At 40.4% G+C, this 18357-nt stretch overlaps 1 protein-coding gene across 2 annotated transcripts in view; it reads left to right on the top strand.

The window, feature by feature from the left end:
* The window catches only part of TNNI3K (TNNI3 interacting kinase), a 2668544-nt gene that overhangs the window by 1011306 nt on the left and 1638881 nt on the right, over nucleotides 1-18357 (top strand). For both annotated transcript variants that reach the window (XM_078668672.1, XM_078668665.1), the window contains one exon: nucleotides 6207-6263. In XM_078668672.1, the coding sequence (XP_078524798.1) occupies nucleotides 6207-6263 (57 nt within the window). The remainder of the gene's footprint in view (nucleotides 1-6206; nucleotides 6264-18357) is intronic.

The raw sequence follows: 18357 nt of genomic DNA, 5'->3' as shown, positions 1-18357 counted from the left end.
GCATCTACCCTGGCTGCATACCATGTTGAGTACAGGCGGACAATCAGCAGCTTGTAGTAATTTCTTTGAGCCCTTGGAGGATGTATTCTTCCAGTGGCCCCTGATGGAAGCTAGTCTTGGTCCTCTTGCTCTCTCCTGACCTACTTATTTCATAGCACCCCAAGCAACCCCCGGTTACTACACCCTCACAAGTGGGGCGCCCTATTATAAAGCTACTAAGGACAGGGGCAGTACAAGAAGCGATTATGGCTGCATCTAAAGACTTAATACCAGGAGATGTATCTCATCTAGCAGAGACTTTAATGGAGGCCACAGCAGTGACCCCACCACCGAGCTGACCTCCTTCTCTACTCCAGGTACAAGGCTGTAGCCAGGGTCAGAGTGTGGACCGATATGCGGATCAGGATGTGTTGCAGGGACAAGAGCTCGTAGCAGTCAAGTTACCGGTGGATACTCAGCAATCCTCCAGTCTTGCTCTTCTGGCTCCTCAAATAGGGCTATCACTTGTGGTTATTGAGGTGCCCCATGTGCAGGAATTTCCATCAGAGGCCTTGTGGGGTTATTAGACTGCTTTTGATATTCCTCATCATCAACTGGGACTGGGATTCTCAAATACAAGCCCACCGGTTCCCTCTCAATCGCAATGTCTCAGGCCCTAAAGGCTCACAGTCTTGATCTATGCTGATATACATCGGAAACTTTCTTCTACGGCAGGCCATCTCCTTAACAGCCCAACCAACATCCCCCATCTCAATAGATGGCTTGACAATAGTAGCCCGGTGAGATCTATGCAAATCCACGATGGACCGGCGCTGGAAGCTTCAACAGTTTATAGACCCATTCAAGGCTGCTAGTGCACAAGCTTTCCTACAGGAACCTGGTCGTCTCAAAATTGCAATGGATGGCGTGTTTAGATGTGCTTTTCTAAAGAGGATGCAACACAGGCATTTGCTTGACTAAAGGGGACAAAGCTCTGGCATGCTTAATACTCTATGTATATACTTTTTCTGGCTCTTGCCTCATTTTACTTGTTTCGCTTTTCATTTTTTCTCACTAGTGGTTGGCGGCAGTGGGTATGGATGGGGTTGGGGTTCTCTCCGAGCTTTTTTTTCATCAATGGCCCTAGGTTGGGGTTATTCCTTCCTTAGGACTGGGGTTGGGTGGGGGGGGGGGCTCTGGGAAGTTCTGGGAGTAGTAGGGGTGGATCTCAGCCAATCTGTTTGGAGTGTGCTCTGTCGGCAGGCTGGTCTAGCTGGAGAGAGTTGGGGAGGGAGGGGGCGATATAGGTCACAATTTACTGATTTCATACAGGTTGAATGTTGAGTTTATTACAGGATGTTTTAGGTTTATTCTGTAATATCAAAACACAGAAAACCAGCTATTTTTAAGGTGTATAGATGGCTAAGGCTGCCCAAATTTGAGGTATATGTTGAAATGTGTTTTGCACGGGTGAAGCAACAACTGGTCCGGGAGGAGATCAGATATTATATACCATATTTGGTGGCCCTAACTGAGAGCCACTTACGTAGGCAGCTGAATTATAATATAGTTGCCTCTACATTGCAGACCATAGTGATTCGGGGGTAGCTCTCCTTTCCTCTGAAAAATGTGATGGTCAAGTTTTTAAAACGGCAGTGGACCCTAGGGGTATATGGGTATTGGCACAACTTGTGTTATATTTCTTTAAATTTGTGATGTGTGTTGTTTATGAACAAAATATTGATGACCCCGAAATGTTTGATACACTTCTATTTGAATTATTGGATTGGGAGGGAGAACTGATTTTAATGGGAGACTTCATTTCAGTAATGAATTATGGCCTTGATTCAACCAACCACAGGGTGACATCTCATAAATCCAGAACTAGGACCTCTGTAAATTACCTGATCAAGCTGTACGGTATTCGCAATGCTTGGTGGACCCTCTATCCATTAGATCCTGGATACACATAATATTCTCACCCGTATAAACACTACTCAATGATAGACATGGTTTTCACTAAGCGCACATTGCTAGATAATATGCAGATATCCGATTTATTTGCACTTTTCACCCGATTTGAAGTGGGATAAGCCTAAAAGCCCTAGGTTTACTTTTCCCGGCACCTATTAACTAATACTGAATATATACAGACTTTTTCAGGTTTACTTAGGGAGTTTTTTTCTAGTAACATATGATCCACTTATCCTACAACAGTCTGTGATATTATGAAAGCAGATGTCTGTGGTATAGCGTTACAATTCGTGACTAAACAAAATAGAGCTGCAATTGAAGAAGCAAATACCCACCGCCAATCTGTTCACCAACTAGAGATACAATATGCTCTTAGAATTACCCAGGATGCTACATATGAACATCAAATATTTTGCCAATTGTCAGAAATGCGATCTTGGGCTGGACGCAGATTGAAAGAACAGGTACCGGCCAAATATATAAAACATAGACAGCTCCAATATGAATATGGGGAAAGGGTAGGTCGAGTTTTAGCATTCCAAATTGCAGAAAAACAAACAAAGGGTAAATCAGGTAATCAAGGGGTTAGATGGTAAGCTTTATACCAAATCCAAACATATTTTGGAGCAATTTCCTGGGTTCTATAGTAAGCTCTACAGCCAGTCACAGACGTTTGATCAGCTTAAGTGTAGGGAATTTACCCATTAGTGCAATTTACCCTCTCTTACGGGTGAGAAGGCATAAAATCTACAGATAAGGAATTTCACGTCTGGAAGTTGAAGGGGCACTGATGGCTCTACCTTCGGGCAAGGCCGCGGGAGATGACACACTCAAAATTTGTTTTATAAGACGTTCGGAGAAACATTGCGTGTGGAATTTCTTTACTGGTCCAATATATTCAGGCTTGGGGGGGGGGGTATTCCGGACATTTGAAATACAACTAATATTTCCTAAAAAAGGACCAACCAGCTGATGATTTGAGTACTTACAGGCCCATTTCATTGATTAATACAGATACTAAATGGTTTGCCAAAATTTTGGCTTGCTTGCTCGCTCAATTGATCTCCGGTCTAGTTTCCCCACAGCAACATGGTTTTGTTCTGGGTAGAGATTCCATTACAGCAATCACAGCATTTGATATCGCTGGGAAATTCAATCTGAATATGGATATGATACTACTTGATGCTGAGAAGGCATTCAACCGGGTGGTCTGGGGCTGCTTACGGATCATGCCGTCTGCCTTTGGTATAGGTGACAAATTTATTAAAATGATCCAGGCACTTTATATGACCCGACACGCCCGGGTTGCTAATGCTGGGAGCTATTCGGAGCCTTTCTGCATCTACCGTGGGACAAGACAGGGGTGCCCACCGTCACCCCTTCTTTTTGCCCTTTATATTAAACCCTATATTAAACCCTATTTACAATCTCCTTTTAGGAATTCATATATTCAACCATTGGTCTATGCGCATCGGCAACTCAAATTTACTGCTTATGTGGATGATGTGGCATTCTTTTCTTCCAATCCGATATTTGCTGTTACCCAGATGTTCCATGAGGAAAGTACCTTCAGGGAGTTTCCTGGCTACAAGCTAAATTTAGGCAAAGCACAGGTCCTTCTGAATTTTAAGCATAACTCTCCAGTTCAGGGGGCTACCACCTCAACAGTTTACTTAGGCTTCAAGTTCGGTCTCTAATATCGTTAAAATAAACTGTGAAACTTAATTATCTACAACGATTATTACATTAAAATCATTGAATAAGCTACCGCTCCCTATTATTGGGTGAGTTAATATTATTTAAATGAATATTCCCCCTAAGTTTTTGTATTTGTTTGATGGCAATCCCATTGAGGGTTCCAGATTATTTTTCAGGCACCTCGAAGGTACTATCAGTAGTTTTATCTGGGGATATCGGCGTGCTATGCGTGCCAGCTGATTCTTGACATCCCCGTACAAAACACTCCTGGGTTGTAAGCTCTACATCTGGGCCGCGTTTACCGGCTGTTTGCGCAGTCTATTGACAAACGGCGACTTCAATCAACTGCAACTGGACTATTGCCGTGTTCTAGGAGCAGAAGCTAAGCTTTTCTTCTACCGTCTTGACGATCCTAATTACTACAAGAGGGTGCGTTTCAAGGTACTGAAAGATATTATTTGTATTTGGAAGGGAGTTTGCAAGAGATATTCTCTTGGGTTTCTTAAGCAAGATACCCCTTCCCTTTTGTTTCTGGAGATTTAACCTGTAGAGTATGGACAGATTGTGGTGTTACAATAATGGGCCAACTGTGTGACTCAAATGGTTTTAGATCCTTTTCAGACTTGCAAGGAGTATATAAATTGCCCCATCACTCCTTTTTTAAATATCTCCATCTGAGGGACTATATGCAGACGGGACATAGATCGGTGCGCGGCATCGACTGCTCAGAGTTTTATTCACATTTCTTTAAGCCCAACATTAAACCAACTATAAGTGCGATGTATCAGGCTCTGTCAAACTCTGTAATAGATGATACCCCATTATTGGCAGCAAGATGGAGTAGGCTTCTTGCATCCGAAGTGTCAGTAGCAGAGGTTCAGATGTTGTTAGAGTTGTTGGATCATTCTGTATACTCTGTGAATCTCAAGCTCCAGCACTGGCCTACGGTGTGTTTTTTTTATTAGAACATTTGAACGTTGGAAGCTCTTTTGAAAACAATAGAGTGCTTTGGGCTTATAATGGCTGGAGAACGCCCGGAGCTCCAACATTGCAATGCTTCTTTGTGGCTGTGAACAAAGGCTTCAGAGAGCCTGAGGGGATTTCAATCCCCTTGTGATCCCTGAAGCCTTTGTTTAATTTGTTAGAACATCTGGTGGCAGAATGTTCTAATAGCCTTATAGCTCTTCGTACCAGGGCTATACTGGCTAATAAGGCCCCGCTGCCTTGTTAAAGTCGCTCGCCTTCGGCTCGGGTCTTTAACGCTAGCCGGTATAGCCTGCTACGGCGGGCTATAAGGCTATATTATACTCTGGATGTAATTCTAAAATGGGGAGCTACACCATCAATAGACAGGACAGATAAGAACTAGGTGTCCTAAGTGCGACCTCCTGGCTACCGATGCCCTGCACATGTTTGCGCTCTGGCCTGGCTTGGAAATTTTTGGGAAAGGGGTGATAAATTATATGTCATTAGTTTTGGGCTTTCCCATACAACTGTCACCTAAGGAGATAATGATGGGCTTTAAATATGATTTCATAGGAGGTCTGAAGCAATTGGTCACAATTATATTAACATCTGCCTGATTTTGTATTGCCCAATGATGGATTTTAGAGAATGCCCCCAATGCTGCAGAATAGCGTACCCATCTCTATCAAATATATGAACTAGAGCTTGCACTGGCTAAGACAAGAGGCCTTTCCCTGGTGCTAAAATGTGACAAGATTTTGAGGAACCTTAGAAGGAATTTTGTCATTGCCGATAATGCTTAATTTAGCAACATCTCAATCTCCTGTCTGCTTATGTGTGCGCAGTCTATGCTAGATTATGCCATTTATATATTTAACTTGTGTGACCTATCTGTCATAGATTAATGTTATGTTGGGCAATAATTGGATATATGTACATCCATTATGGGTGTTTCACTGTGTCCTTTTTTCTTTCCTTTTGACGGTTCTATCCTGCATGAACTGCACGGATGTACTGATTTATGTTATGTCCTAATAAAAAAAATGAATAAATAAATGATCCTAATAGGTTCATACTATTCTTTAAAATACAGAAACAACAACAGTGTAAGCAGTCAGGAGGTGCCATGAAGCGAGAATCATGATATGGTGGTTCAGTTTGGAAAAACGCAACTTTACCAAAAAGCAGACTATAAGAAATAAACTGAAAAGCATTATGCCACAGTCACACTGCTTTAAAGCACTGGCTCCAAGAAGGTCTGCACTTGTACAGTGATAGACTTTAAAATCCCAAATTACTTGCAGTGGTTTTATGGCCTAAGTGGATCACGACAGATGAAATGTAAAATGAACTGCTACCTTAATCTAAAAGACATTTAATGTGGAGAACACCGGTTGTCACAGATTCTCTTTCAACATTATGATTAGATGTTGTAATAAAATATAATTTTATCATAAAAGGCAAGTTTTAAGGCTACGGTACATTTTAGTGTTGAGAACATATTTTTAACATTAAACCTGTGACATCTCTAGGTAGACTATATTTGGATATTAGAAACTAATTTGCTCTGCTTATCTCTTTTCTTCCAGACGGCTCATATGTATCGGTTCCATCTCCCCTTGGCAAGATTAAAAGCATGACTAAAGGTATTTTAATGAAAGGAAGAAAAATGCATTGCAATTTTAATAGGACAGCTGTTTGACAATGTGAGCTTTACATGGCTGTGTCCCACACCACCAATCAAAATGAAAGCCCCTTAATACCTTGTTAACACAATATTATTTTAGAATTCACAATGGACTACTGCCACCAGATCACACTTGTGTTAATGAGGCAAGCCTTGCAGCTGGAGCCATTACACACAGCTGTAGAGCAAGTATACATTGCTTATGGAGGCATCTGGCACAATTGTGTGGTATGTATTTGTGTGTGCCAGTTCTGCACACAATGAATCTATACACTGGTCGCAGGATACGGAGATCTACAACGACTGCAGATGTGCTAGTTTTATTGAGATTTGACAAACGCACACGTACTGGCTTGTATCTGACATTTCCACGCATAATTACCCATCTGAGCAGTAAATAAATGCGTCTCGTGGGCCAATTGCTTACACAACGAAACACTTTGAGTGTCTGTATGATAGCAATGATATTGATTCTACTAAATGGTGCCTTGGTGTGCGTTTACATGTTAATTGGTTGTTTAGCACCAGAATGAACGAATTGTGTGCATCTGGCGTCAGTTTTGTTTGAATAAAAGAACGCAGCCTGAATGCTTCTTTTGAGAGTTGCTATTGATTACACCACAATGAACTAACATTTATGGGTGCTATTTACTAAAAGTAACATTTCAAGCTGGACATAGGTTGCTTATGTATCTGATAGTAGCACTCGTATGTGCCGGGAAAGGAGCTGATTGCACACATTTAATTTCCAACGGTATTTGAAATGCTGCATCAAAGTTTGCAGAATGAGTCCCCAGTAATTGCGACCGAGGCATTTTCTTGGTATTTCACCTGGTGTATTACATAATGTAATAGAAAGGACAGGTAGAGAAACAAGCTGATTCGCCCCCCCTGCTGAGACATTCCTTCCAGAATTGCATAGAAACTCCGGGCAGAAGTGACTCTGATGGGAAGATAGTGAGAGCATTTTTGAACCAATCGTTTTGGTCTCTTGGAGACCTATAGTCCAGTTCCCTCAGTAACAAGCATTGGCAATGCCAATAGGTCTGGTTTATAAATGGAAGTGTCATTTGGGTCATTGATGGGTTTGTGCACTCAATAAGTCCTCATATGTGCACTCTGTCACTCATCTTTGCATACATGCATCCATTAATGGCATGCTATGCTACGTTACGCACATTGGTATATGATGTTGTCATGTTATGTTATATTAGGTGATGTTATGGCGCATTTGTGTTTCAGGTGCCAGTGGAGCTCCTTGAGGTGTGGTGTGATGTGAATTCTGTGTGGGAGGTTGAGGATGAGACTGTCTGCCAAGATCTGGGTAGTTTCTAACTTTGTGGTGAGCTGTTTTGTGATCCTGGGGTAGAGGGCATTCCTGAAGCCAAAGTTGCTGGTGACTAGATTATGAGTGACTGTTTTTCTGTTGTTGCCTGGGCGCCATTTGAATATCCTCCTCAGCATCTTTAGGTTTTAGAAGCAATATGCAGTAATTACACTGACCTATACTGCCACCTTCAGTTTGTTGTCTATGATGATTCAGAGGTTCCTGGAATGGGTGGAAGGTGTGGGTCTGAGTTCAGATGGCCACCAGTTGGAGTCCCATGGCGAGTTGTGCTTGTTGATGATCGCTTCTTCTGTCTTGATGGTGTTGAGCTTGGGATAGTTGGCTTTCATCCAGCCAGCGACTTCAGTCAGGCAGGCTTGAGCTCGTTTATTGTGTTGGAGATATTGTTCAAGAGGGAGAGTATGAGTTGCGTGTTGTCAGCAAAGGAAATGATGTTGATTTGTGTGCGGCAATGACATTTGCCAGAGCGAACATGTAACTGTTGAAGAATGTGGCGCTGAGGGATGAACCTTGAGGGACACTCTGCAGATGAGTTTGCAGGTTTCAGAAGAGTAAGCTGTCAAGTTGACAACATGTGTTCCATCTGCTAATAAGAAGCAGACCCAGCAGAGAGAAGGTCCTTGGATGCAGGTACCTGATGAGGATGGGGTGTGGGACCTTGTCAAATGCTGCAGAGTCGTCCACGAGAATGAGAACTGCCATGCTTCTCTGTCAAGGTTCATACAGATGTTGGCTGTGGCTGTAATAAGTGCTTTTTCTGTATTGTGATTGAGCCTGAATTATCTACTAACTTTTTCATGCATTCACCCTGTGACACAACTGCCACGAAACACAAACACACTCAGCAACATATGCAAGATAATTTAAAAGAATGTAAGTAGAAAAAGGAACTCGTTCTGCTCTCTAAATACGGCGGTCATATGCTTGCAATAATTAAACTAAACAGCAGGAGGTGTCCGTCTTGCAATGGTATGGTTCTATGTGTGCATGCCCGCTACAAATAGAACCAATGTGTTGTCCGACTTGGAATGCTAAGGTGATTATATATTCTGGGAAACAACATCCCACAATGGTCTTCTGGTTTACAGCACGTGGCCATGTGGGATTCAGCACACTGCAGATGAAATGAGCAGCAAGCAAGCGTCATGTTAGCACCTCTTGGAGAGCTGTAGTATCCTATCATGAATATTAAAATAAAAAGAGGAGAAGCAAAGAAATGAAAGCTGAACTATGAAAGGAGTAAATTCAAAATGGAATTGCTGTCCAACCAGCCCTGGCACTGAAGCACACTCATTTTCAGACTCATGTACACATGTAATGAGAAAATGCCATCATTCGCGGGGCAAGATGGCTGATGTGGAATATGTCATTACACAGTGCAGTTCATGGTCATAAATGCAAGTAGAGTGGAAATGATACTCAGAAAGACCAATGGCAGAACAGAGCTGACTAAAAAAGCCTTTATGCATCCATGTGGATAGACATGTGGATTTATATACATATGGATGATGTATTGTTTGATAACAATGTACCATCAACATGACCCTTTATTGACGTTAACACATGCTTTTCACTATCAATATGCCAGGCCTACTGCCTTTATCATAACTTTTCATTATAAAGAATTAGGGGGCATATTACCAACAACTAGCGATAATTATCGCTATGTTGGTTTAGCGGCAATATTTATATCGTCGAGCTCTGCCCATTTTTATCGCTTAGGAGCCTTGCTATTATCAAGGTTTATCTCCTAAGCGATAAAAATCGGCCGAAATGCATGAATATCGCTGTAAAGTCAGCGATATTCATGCATTACCGAGCAAATGCTCTTAGCATGTTATCCACCTACCATTGGATAACATGGCTAAGAACAGCTCTGGGCAGGCGTTAGCTTTTGAAGATAATCGCGCTTAGCGCGATTATTTCCAAAAGTTGGTAATAGGAGATAGAGATGTTAGCGACTGTTTCCAGTCGCTAACTTCTTGGCACGCCCACTTTGCATGTCATTAGTGATAATTATCGCTGACATGCAAAGTGGGCACCTAAATGCCCGCTATCTCCTACTAACTGTCGCTAACTGGTGTTAGCGACAGCTAGGTAATAGGGCGATAAAATTATCGCCGCTTTAGCGGGAAAAATTCCCGCTAAAGCGGCGATAAGGCCCTTGGTAATATGCCCCTAGGTCTATAACCATTGTCATTGGCATGCCACAAAAACCAACTCAGACCTACTGTGTTTGGTTCATAAGCCTTCTCGCAAGGCAACCATAAGGTATACAATATTAAAATTGCAAATATGTACAAAATACATTTCTCAAAACAATGTAAATTACCTACTAATAGATGAGAGAAGATTTATTGAACTGTTTGATTAATTAAAATAATTACAGCATAGATATAGGTCCCCTTCTACCCAGTGACCTTTAAAAAGAGGAACACCTCTTTACAAATTCAAAAAAGTCCTTATTTACACATTTCATATGTGAGTCAACAACTGGAAATCAGATCTTTACATCACATTTCACCTGTGCTAATTAGGCTTCACTTAAAAATTACCTTCCAAAAAACCCACAATACTTACAAAAAAGGATCTTTGTCCTTGTCCTACTGTGATAATTGCTTAAATCCCATTATTTCAGAATTGCATGCAGGCCTGCTTGAAGCACACCATACTCTTAGTTATTCTTTGGTGGAAGTTGAATCATTTCCTTTACTGCACACAGGTCCTCTAAGCCCTTGACATCCTTCAAAAAGAGATTAACATGGTTTCCCATAGATAACCCCTAGGTTTATCTGTTGTACAATTACACACAATTCTCCAAAAGCCATAACCCCATCTCTTCCTCCTACGGTGCATAGAAGAAAAAAGCATAACATTCACTTTTAGTTCATGGGCAAAAATGTAATGCGCCCATAAATTATAGAGCGTATCAGGATTTTGGGTGGCATATTGTTCAGTTTTCTTCCTCAGTGTTAAATGTCAGAAATGCCAGTCTGTTGCTGGAGATCTGCCTCCTCTTTCATGTAGCATCCAAAGTGACTTGTAAGCTCACATGATTCGCCTCTTAGGCAATGGATAATTGCGCTCCGACAAGATCGAATGTTCATAGTGCGAAACATTAGTCATAGTCAAACCTTCCTCAATGATAGTAGTCTCTCACCGATGCAGAACACGTGCAGCAGTGATTCCTCTGGTTTAATACATAGTCTACATTGCTTTCTCAGATCTCTTTTTTGGTGACCATACCAATAGCATTTTAGAGGTATCAATCCGCATCACCACCTCATGAGGCAAATGTTTGTCCTGATGGGAAGTTTCAGGCAACAGTTTAATGGCCCAACTACCATGCATCTTTTTACCAAATTCATTTAGATCTTGGACCGCCGATACGGCTTTTGTGTTCTTCATTAATAGTTTTGCAATAGGCTTTGTTGAGAGCTCAGAGCTGATGATATTTTCCACATCCAGCACTCAAATGGACTACCTCAGGAAAGCACCCGATTTAGAGTTCGGCTCTTGTGTTTTCCTCCGAAGCACTCTTCTAATATACTGCTCTTTGCTGTTTTTCATTTTAAACAATATGATATCCATTTGGCACGCAACACCAGATTTTGTTGGGCGATATTAAATTCCAGCCTAGTTTGAGCTTGGCTGGTAAAATCTTGGAGAGCAAACAGTCTTCTATATTGTGCACATTGCTGTTTGCCTAAAAGTACAAATAGTTAGTCTTTGTCGAGAGAGGGTAGACATCATTTTGCAGGCCACAACTATTAGGTAACTTTGACTTATGAATTTCATAATGTTTTTTTATATGTGTGTTATATCCTTTTAGATTGTAACCCAATTGGGAGCTTAACAATAAAATTTATGATCATTTTTTATACTACTTAAAAATTGTTTGACTGATACTTTCATCTGTGTGTTAAAAATTTCTCTGGGTTCAGCTGTTTAATTTTAAATTTTGCCTAGTGGAGAGTATAGTCGAATGTTCGATAACATACATTATTACCTGTCTGAAGTTAGATCTGGTCCACTAAGAATACTCTCTGCTATTGCCAATAGCTAGCAAATAAAGTCAGGGATCCCCCCAAAATTTTTCCCACAACTATTAGGTAGACATAATTTTGCTGGCCACAACTGTTGAAAAAGCTTGCAAATTGGACAGGTCAAGCTCTATTTTAGATGCCCCATTGCGCATGATAAATAATTGCCATCTTCATTTGCCCATTCACCCCTCTTTAATCCAAGTGCTCCCCCAGATATATACAAATGTTCACTCTCTCCAGGTGCATGCCCTCCATGTACCAAAACTCTTTTTTATTTAGTTTCTTGCCAAATATCACTGTTTGATTTTATTTAAATTGATTTTATTTGCATTGGCATTGCAGTACCGAGCCAGGGTATTGAGAAAACTTTGTAAGCCTATTTGGATGTGAGCAAGGATAACCATGTTATCTGCATATTGCAGTATTTGGACCTTCCGGTTGACCAACTTCTGTGGGCATGATCTGTGGTTAATCAAGCTTTCCAAATCTGCCATAAAGGGGTTAAATAACAGGTGAGCAAGAATACATTGTTGCTTAAGGACTTTATCTGTGGATATTTTCTCTGTGATGGGCCAGTTTGGTGTATTTTTGATTTTCATCCATTTCTCACTGTACACAGACTTGGTTGCTTTCAAAAGGCAATCCTCCAGCTGTGTAACTTTGCCCAGAGCCAATCTCTTGGGACGTTGTCAACGACATTAATGAAATCAAGAAATAAAAGCTGCATAGAATGGCAAAGCTTTTGGGTGGACAGAATCCTCAATAAAGCAGGACCGGGTGAGCAAGTTGTCCTATATGTTGCAGTTTCTTTGCAATCCAGATTGGAACCATGAGATCAGTCGTTTCTTTGCAACCCAGATTGGAACCATGAGATTAGTCGTTTCTCATAGGTCCACGTTTCTAGTTCCTAATTCAGCAATCAAGCTGAACATTTTCCCTCTACGTGTACAAGTGTAATCATTCAATAGTTAATTGGTGATCCCCGGCACCCCTTCTTATAAATTGGAACCAAAATGGACCCCCACCAATAGTCCATGACCAAGCTTGTGCAAACGCAGTTAGCATCAAAAACATTGAAATGGGTCCCCACAAGGGTTCATCCAATTAAAGAAGAGCAGCAGGCACTGCATTTGGATTGGGGGCCCCAGACCCTTTTAATTTAATTAGTGTCATCTTGATGTTTACTTTGCTAGGACAGTGATTGCTTGATTCGGGGGTGGGGGTGCTTCCTCACTTATGGAGGGCTCCAACCTACTAATAGAGCATAATAAGTATTGCCATAGTGCAACTCGTCTATCCTCATGGTTTGTTCAGGCAGGTCACACCAAATCCTTTGACTACTACAGTGATATGAGAGATTCCATGCAACAAAATACCTGCCTACTTGATTTTGCACAGTCTAATACCAATCCACTTTTAAAAGCCCACTTCCATTAGCACATTTTTTCACAATAAGTAAGGCCTACTTGCTTTGTCATACCTTTTCATTATAAAGTAATCACACATAAGAAATCTAACATAACTTTTAGCATTGAACCAATAAGACATGTAGCCTTTACCAATGGTATGGCACTATATACAACCAAAGACTAACAAAACGTGCATAAACGTGGCAAGCATCAGGCATACATTTAGTAATAAGCCAGGCATACTGCCTTTCTCATAACATTACATAATAAGCTGGCTTGCCCTATTGCATTTGGCAAAACATTACCCTGCACACCAATCAATCAAATTACTGTTAGCATTGACTTGTCACCATAACCAACTGTGGTGTACTGTACTTAGTGAAAGCTTTCTCACAAGGCAACCATCAGGCATACAGTTATAAAACTGCAAATGTATACAAAGTTACAGTTGTGAAAGCAAACAAATATCTTCATAAAAGGATATAACAAGGACTCCCACAGTGCAAATCCTCTATAGTCATGGTTTGTCAGAGGATTTAACCAACACCAAAAACCATGTCTACTAAGGTAATCTATTAGATTAAATGTAACAAAAAATGTATCTTTGGCCTTTAATTTAGAGTAATAATAATCCACCATTAAATGCCTATCAACGTTAATTTATTTATTTATTTAAAACTTATAATGCGCGACAGCTACCCGCAGTGGGTTTCCCGGCGCAAGGGATAAACTAGAGCAGAAAGTATGGACATCACAACAGTATTATTGACAGCTAGAGCAAAAGAAAATCTATTGAATCTATCTATCTATTAACATATGCTTTTCACATTCAGTATATATATCAGACCTCCTGCCTTTTCATAATAAACAATCAGGCACACAGCTTTCATCATTGGCTTGTCACCATAAGCAACTCAGGACCATTGTACTGAACTTAAGTTTTCCACATGGTAATCATTCGGCATACAGTTATAAAAGAATAAATATATACAGATTTACAGCTGGGAAGGAAAACACTATCTCTCCTAAGAGAGCCCAAGAAGGATTATTGAAGTGTACAACTTCTATCCCCACAGTTTGTTAAGGTGGATCACCAACACCAAGACCATTTCCTACTACACTAATAGGTGAAATTCCATGTAAATACTTGCCTGCAGCTTTAGCCCCTTCTAATAATCTATTCTTAAAAGCGTATGGTTTTTAACACATGCTTTTCACAATAAGTTGGTGAGGTTTAGTAGCTTTAGCATAACTTTTCATGACAAAGAGATCAAACCTATGAAACCTGGCATGACTTTTCCATATGACTGATAAAGCCTTTAACATTTCACATGGCTTTACAGTTTACCTAACACCGGCCTACTCAAGTGCACATAAAGTGGCAACCATCATGTAGACAATTATAAAATTACAAATATGTAGAATAATACCATTTCTAAAAGAACACACAACTCCTTTAAATAGGGCTTCATAAAAATCATCACTGTGAAAATATTGTGATGTAAAATGGACACTCCAGGGAAATTAATTCGAGTTTATTGCTAGCATGACTGACTGAAGCACTTCCTCTCCAGGCAGCAGCCAACTGACTAGAAATGGAATGCAAACATAACAAGAATGTACACGTAAATCTAGGTCTTAAAGACACAACACAGCCTCTTCCCTTCTAGAGGGAATATTCAAATCAAAAAATGAACAAGGCAATTAAGTTATTTTCGAAGATGACATCCACGTCATTTTGTGGAGATCCTGGAAATAAGGACATATACTTTCCCCAAGGTTTATTTCTCTAATATGGGTGTAGAGCATACATTCAGGCAGTCATACGTCGAATGATCCTGAAGTTTGCTGATCAATTAGAACATGCTGGTAAGTGAATATTGATCAGTGCTCACATAGAAAACATTGTCTGATGTTGTCAGTACAGGTGAGCCTCTTTACCTCGAGCAAAGCGTGTGTACACAAGCTCATAAAGTCTTGTGAGGAGCACGAGGAAGTGCTCAAGCTCCGGCCTGTATCCTGGATGTTAAGGCAACTCTCAAATCACAAAATAAAAAAATGTATTTCCCTATCTCAAAAAACCTTTGTGAATGCCAGTCCACCTAAAGACTCTTTATGAAGAGGGGGAAACACAAGTAACCCTATGGCATCTGGGTCAGAAGTGATTTTTTACACAAAAATGATGCCTTGGAAAAAATAATGAACTTCTTCCTGGAATTAAATCTAATATGAACCTATTTATATTTTATGTTCATCTGTTGCCAAACTCATGACACAAAAGAGATTTCTTAGTTGCTCTTATTTATTGTTATCATTTTTTTGATTACTGTTTTGTTCATAGACAGAAAAACTTCATTTACTACATATACACAACAACTACATATATATATATATATATATATATACATTACATTTATAAATATCACAAGACTGTACACAATATTTACATTGACATACTAACATATATATTTTAACCTTTATATATGTAATAGCCCATTTTATTTTAAACAAAAGGATGCTTACTAAGATAGAACTAGCATTCCTATATTTACAAGATCTACCACAAAGCAAAAACAGGGGCCTAAAAGGTATACAATATTTGAACCTTTCTTATGTAAGCACTCCTTTTTAAATTATGTTTATACCTTAATTTTTTTGTGGTGTCTTCTTGAAAAGGTCCATGCGTTTCAGCCCAATAACTTAGGGCCTCATCCGGACAAGGGCTATTAAAGGTCCGTCATATTTTCCGGCATCCTGCACTTGCAGATTGCATATGATTCGTACTGATGGCCACAGCAAGCGAAGTTTCTTTAGATAGGGTATTAGTAATTTACCGCTTCTATGTATATGGTGAAAAAATGGTAAATGGACGCCCACGTATTCCCGTATAAGATGATCCAAAATACACGTGGGATTCGGTGACTAAATATTATCTTGCTTTCTTTCTACCGCGAGTCCGCATCTGTGCCAAATGCCATTCTCTTTCCATCAACGTGTCCACCTAAAGAGAGTATGGTGCCAGTGAATATTGCAAATATTCACAAATAAGGAGATACTGTGGGCCAAAATGTACTGTGAACCACCATGTGAGTCATGTTGCGCTGACTTGTTCTCGTTACCATATTTCGTGAAGTAAAATGGACACTCCAGGGAGATGAATCCAAGTTTATGACTAACATGACCTTCGTCTCCAGCCAGCAGCCAACTGACCAAAAAAAGAAAGCTCACATTGAGTGCAAATATAACAAGAATGTAAACATAAGAAGATTCTGTGTCTTAACACAATGTGATAACCAACCGTAAAAGGGGTACTGGTTTTAACATGGGCTTTTCACATAAAATAAGTTAGACCAACTGCCTTTGTCTCAATTTTCATAATTAGCTGAGAAGACCTATGGCATCAAACATAACAATTCCAATGCACCAAACGGGCATATAGCTTGTCCCATTAACTCAAGCCTAGAGTTTTGAGCACAAGCTTTTCCACTAGGCAACCATTCGACATAGTCATAAAATTAGAAAGGTATACAATATTCATCTTGGCTAAGCACAATATTATCTCTCCTAAGATGGCATAGTAAAGATTCCCACAAAGCAAACCTTCTATATCCACTGTTTGCCACCCTGTGTAACTAACACCAATACCATTGCCTATTACGGAAATCTGTGAGATACCGTGTAACAAAATATCTATTGGTAGACTTTAAAATAGAGTAATTACAATCCACACTTAAATCCATATCAATGTGAACACTTGCTTTGCGCAATAAATGCCAGGCCTAATTGGTTTATCATAACACTTCATAATAACCAGATCAGGCCTATTCCCATGATTATTGGCTTGTACCAAAACCAACTTAGTCCTGCTGTATATGGTATAAACATTGTCCCAAGCCAACAAGTGCATTTTAGTGGACACAGATTCAGCCTAATCAAATCCTGTACTCAAGGGAACCAACATGTGAGTGGAGCCTAAGCCTCTTTCTCTCAGTAAGACTCTAAAAGCTAATTTTTTGTTTATCAAATAAGGGCAAGCAACAGTGCACTGTCTAGGCAGATCCAAAAATCCATGTAGACTGATGTAGCCCTGGGCTCTGAAACACTAAACTCCACTCTGAAGTCTAAAGTTCACGACTGCTTTCCTCCCTGTGCTACTGCCAGAGAAAAATTAACACTGATGTTGGAAATGTGTCTGTTCTCCAGAGTCACTCCAGATGTTTGCCTTCTTTAGCTGAACCCATTTTTGATCTCATTAGGACTCTGTGCACTTTACCCTTTGTTAATCCGCAATAGCATGCGTGTGCCCTCCCTTTTAAACATGATAAAACAGGCATACTCCCAGTTAGCACATTTCATTTACTTATACTTCCCTCATATGTGGTACTATATGTACCAAAATCCTGTAAATTAAATCCTACAAGTAGACTATAGTACTCATTGTGCCACCCACTAAATTAACAATGAAAAATATGTCTCAGGCCGGCCACTGCAGCCTGCAGTGCATGTATAAACTGCCATTTCAACCTGGTAAAATAAATCTTTCTTTTTAATAATTATAAGGGTAAGTCATGAATGTCTATATGGCAGGTCGCATGTTATTTAAAATGTAGGACATGCATATTAAAAGGTTTATATGTCCTGGCAGTGGAAAACCTCCAAAGTCATTTTTCACTGTGGTGATACTCTAAACCGGGTCCCAGGATGCATATTTCTGGTCCTGGCTCGGCAGTTCAGGCTGGACTGTGGGAGCAGGGTAAAGACTGATATGCATACGGCTGGTTCCAAACTGGGGTGGTGAGCAAGAGAACTATGGATTAAACCCAGATCTGTGACTGGGGGTAATTGTTTGACTTTTTTCAGCATTCCGTCCACCATTTGTTCTTTTTTCTTTTAAAAAGTTGACATTTTCTGCCTAAGCCAAATGTGCCGTTCTTTCAGTGTCCAGTGTCACCTGAATAATAATGTCTCTCTTGTGGTGTGATGTGCATTGCTACCAGACAGTGGACAAAGGACTTGAGTGTGACGAGGTATTGGTCTTCCTGACAAGATGGCTGGGTAGGAGCTGTGTCCCTGCCCCAACTGAAATTCGAAGAGTAGCCTGGTGGCTGTACCAAGCCCTTACTGACATCAGAAGATGCCTACCCTATAACAGGCAGATGCAGCTCATGGCTGGGCCTGCATACCTTTTGTTTCACTTGCTTAGAACTGACCAGACCAATTTTAGAGTTAGGCAGAGGAGTGTCCCCCATC

This window comes from Lissotriton helveticus, chromosome 1_2 (genome assembly GCF_964261635.1).
Source record: "Lissotriton helveticus chromosome 1_2, aLisHel1.1, whole genome shotgun sequence".
Classification (NCBI taxonomy): domain Eukaryota; kingdom Metazoa; phylum Chordata; class Amphibia; order Caudata; family Salamandridae; genus Lissotriton; species Lissotriton helveticus.
The sequence above is the reverse complement of the archived record's forward strand: the minus strand, read 5'-3'. Positions and strand labels throughout refer to the sequence as shown.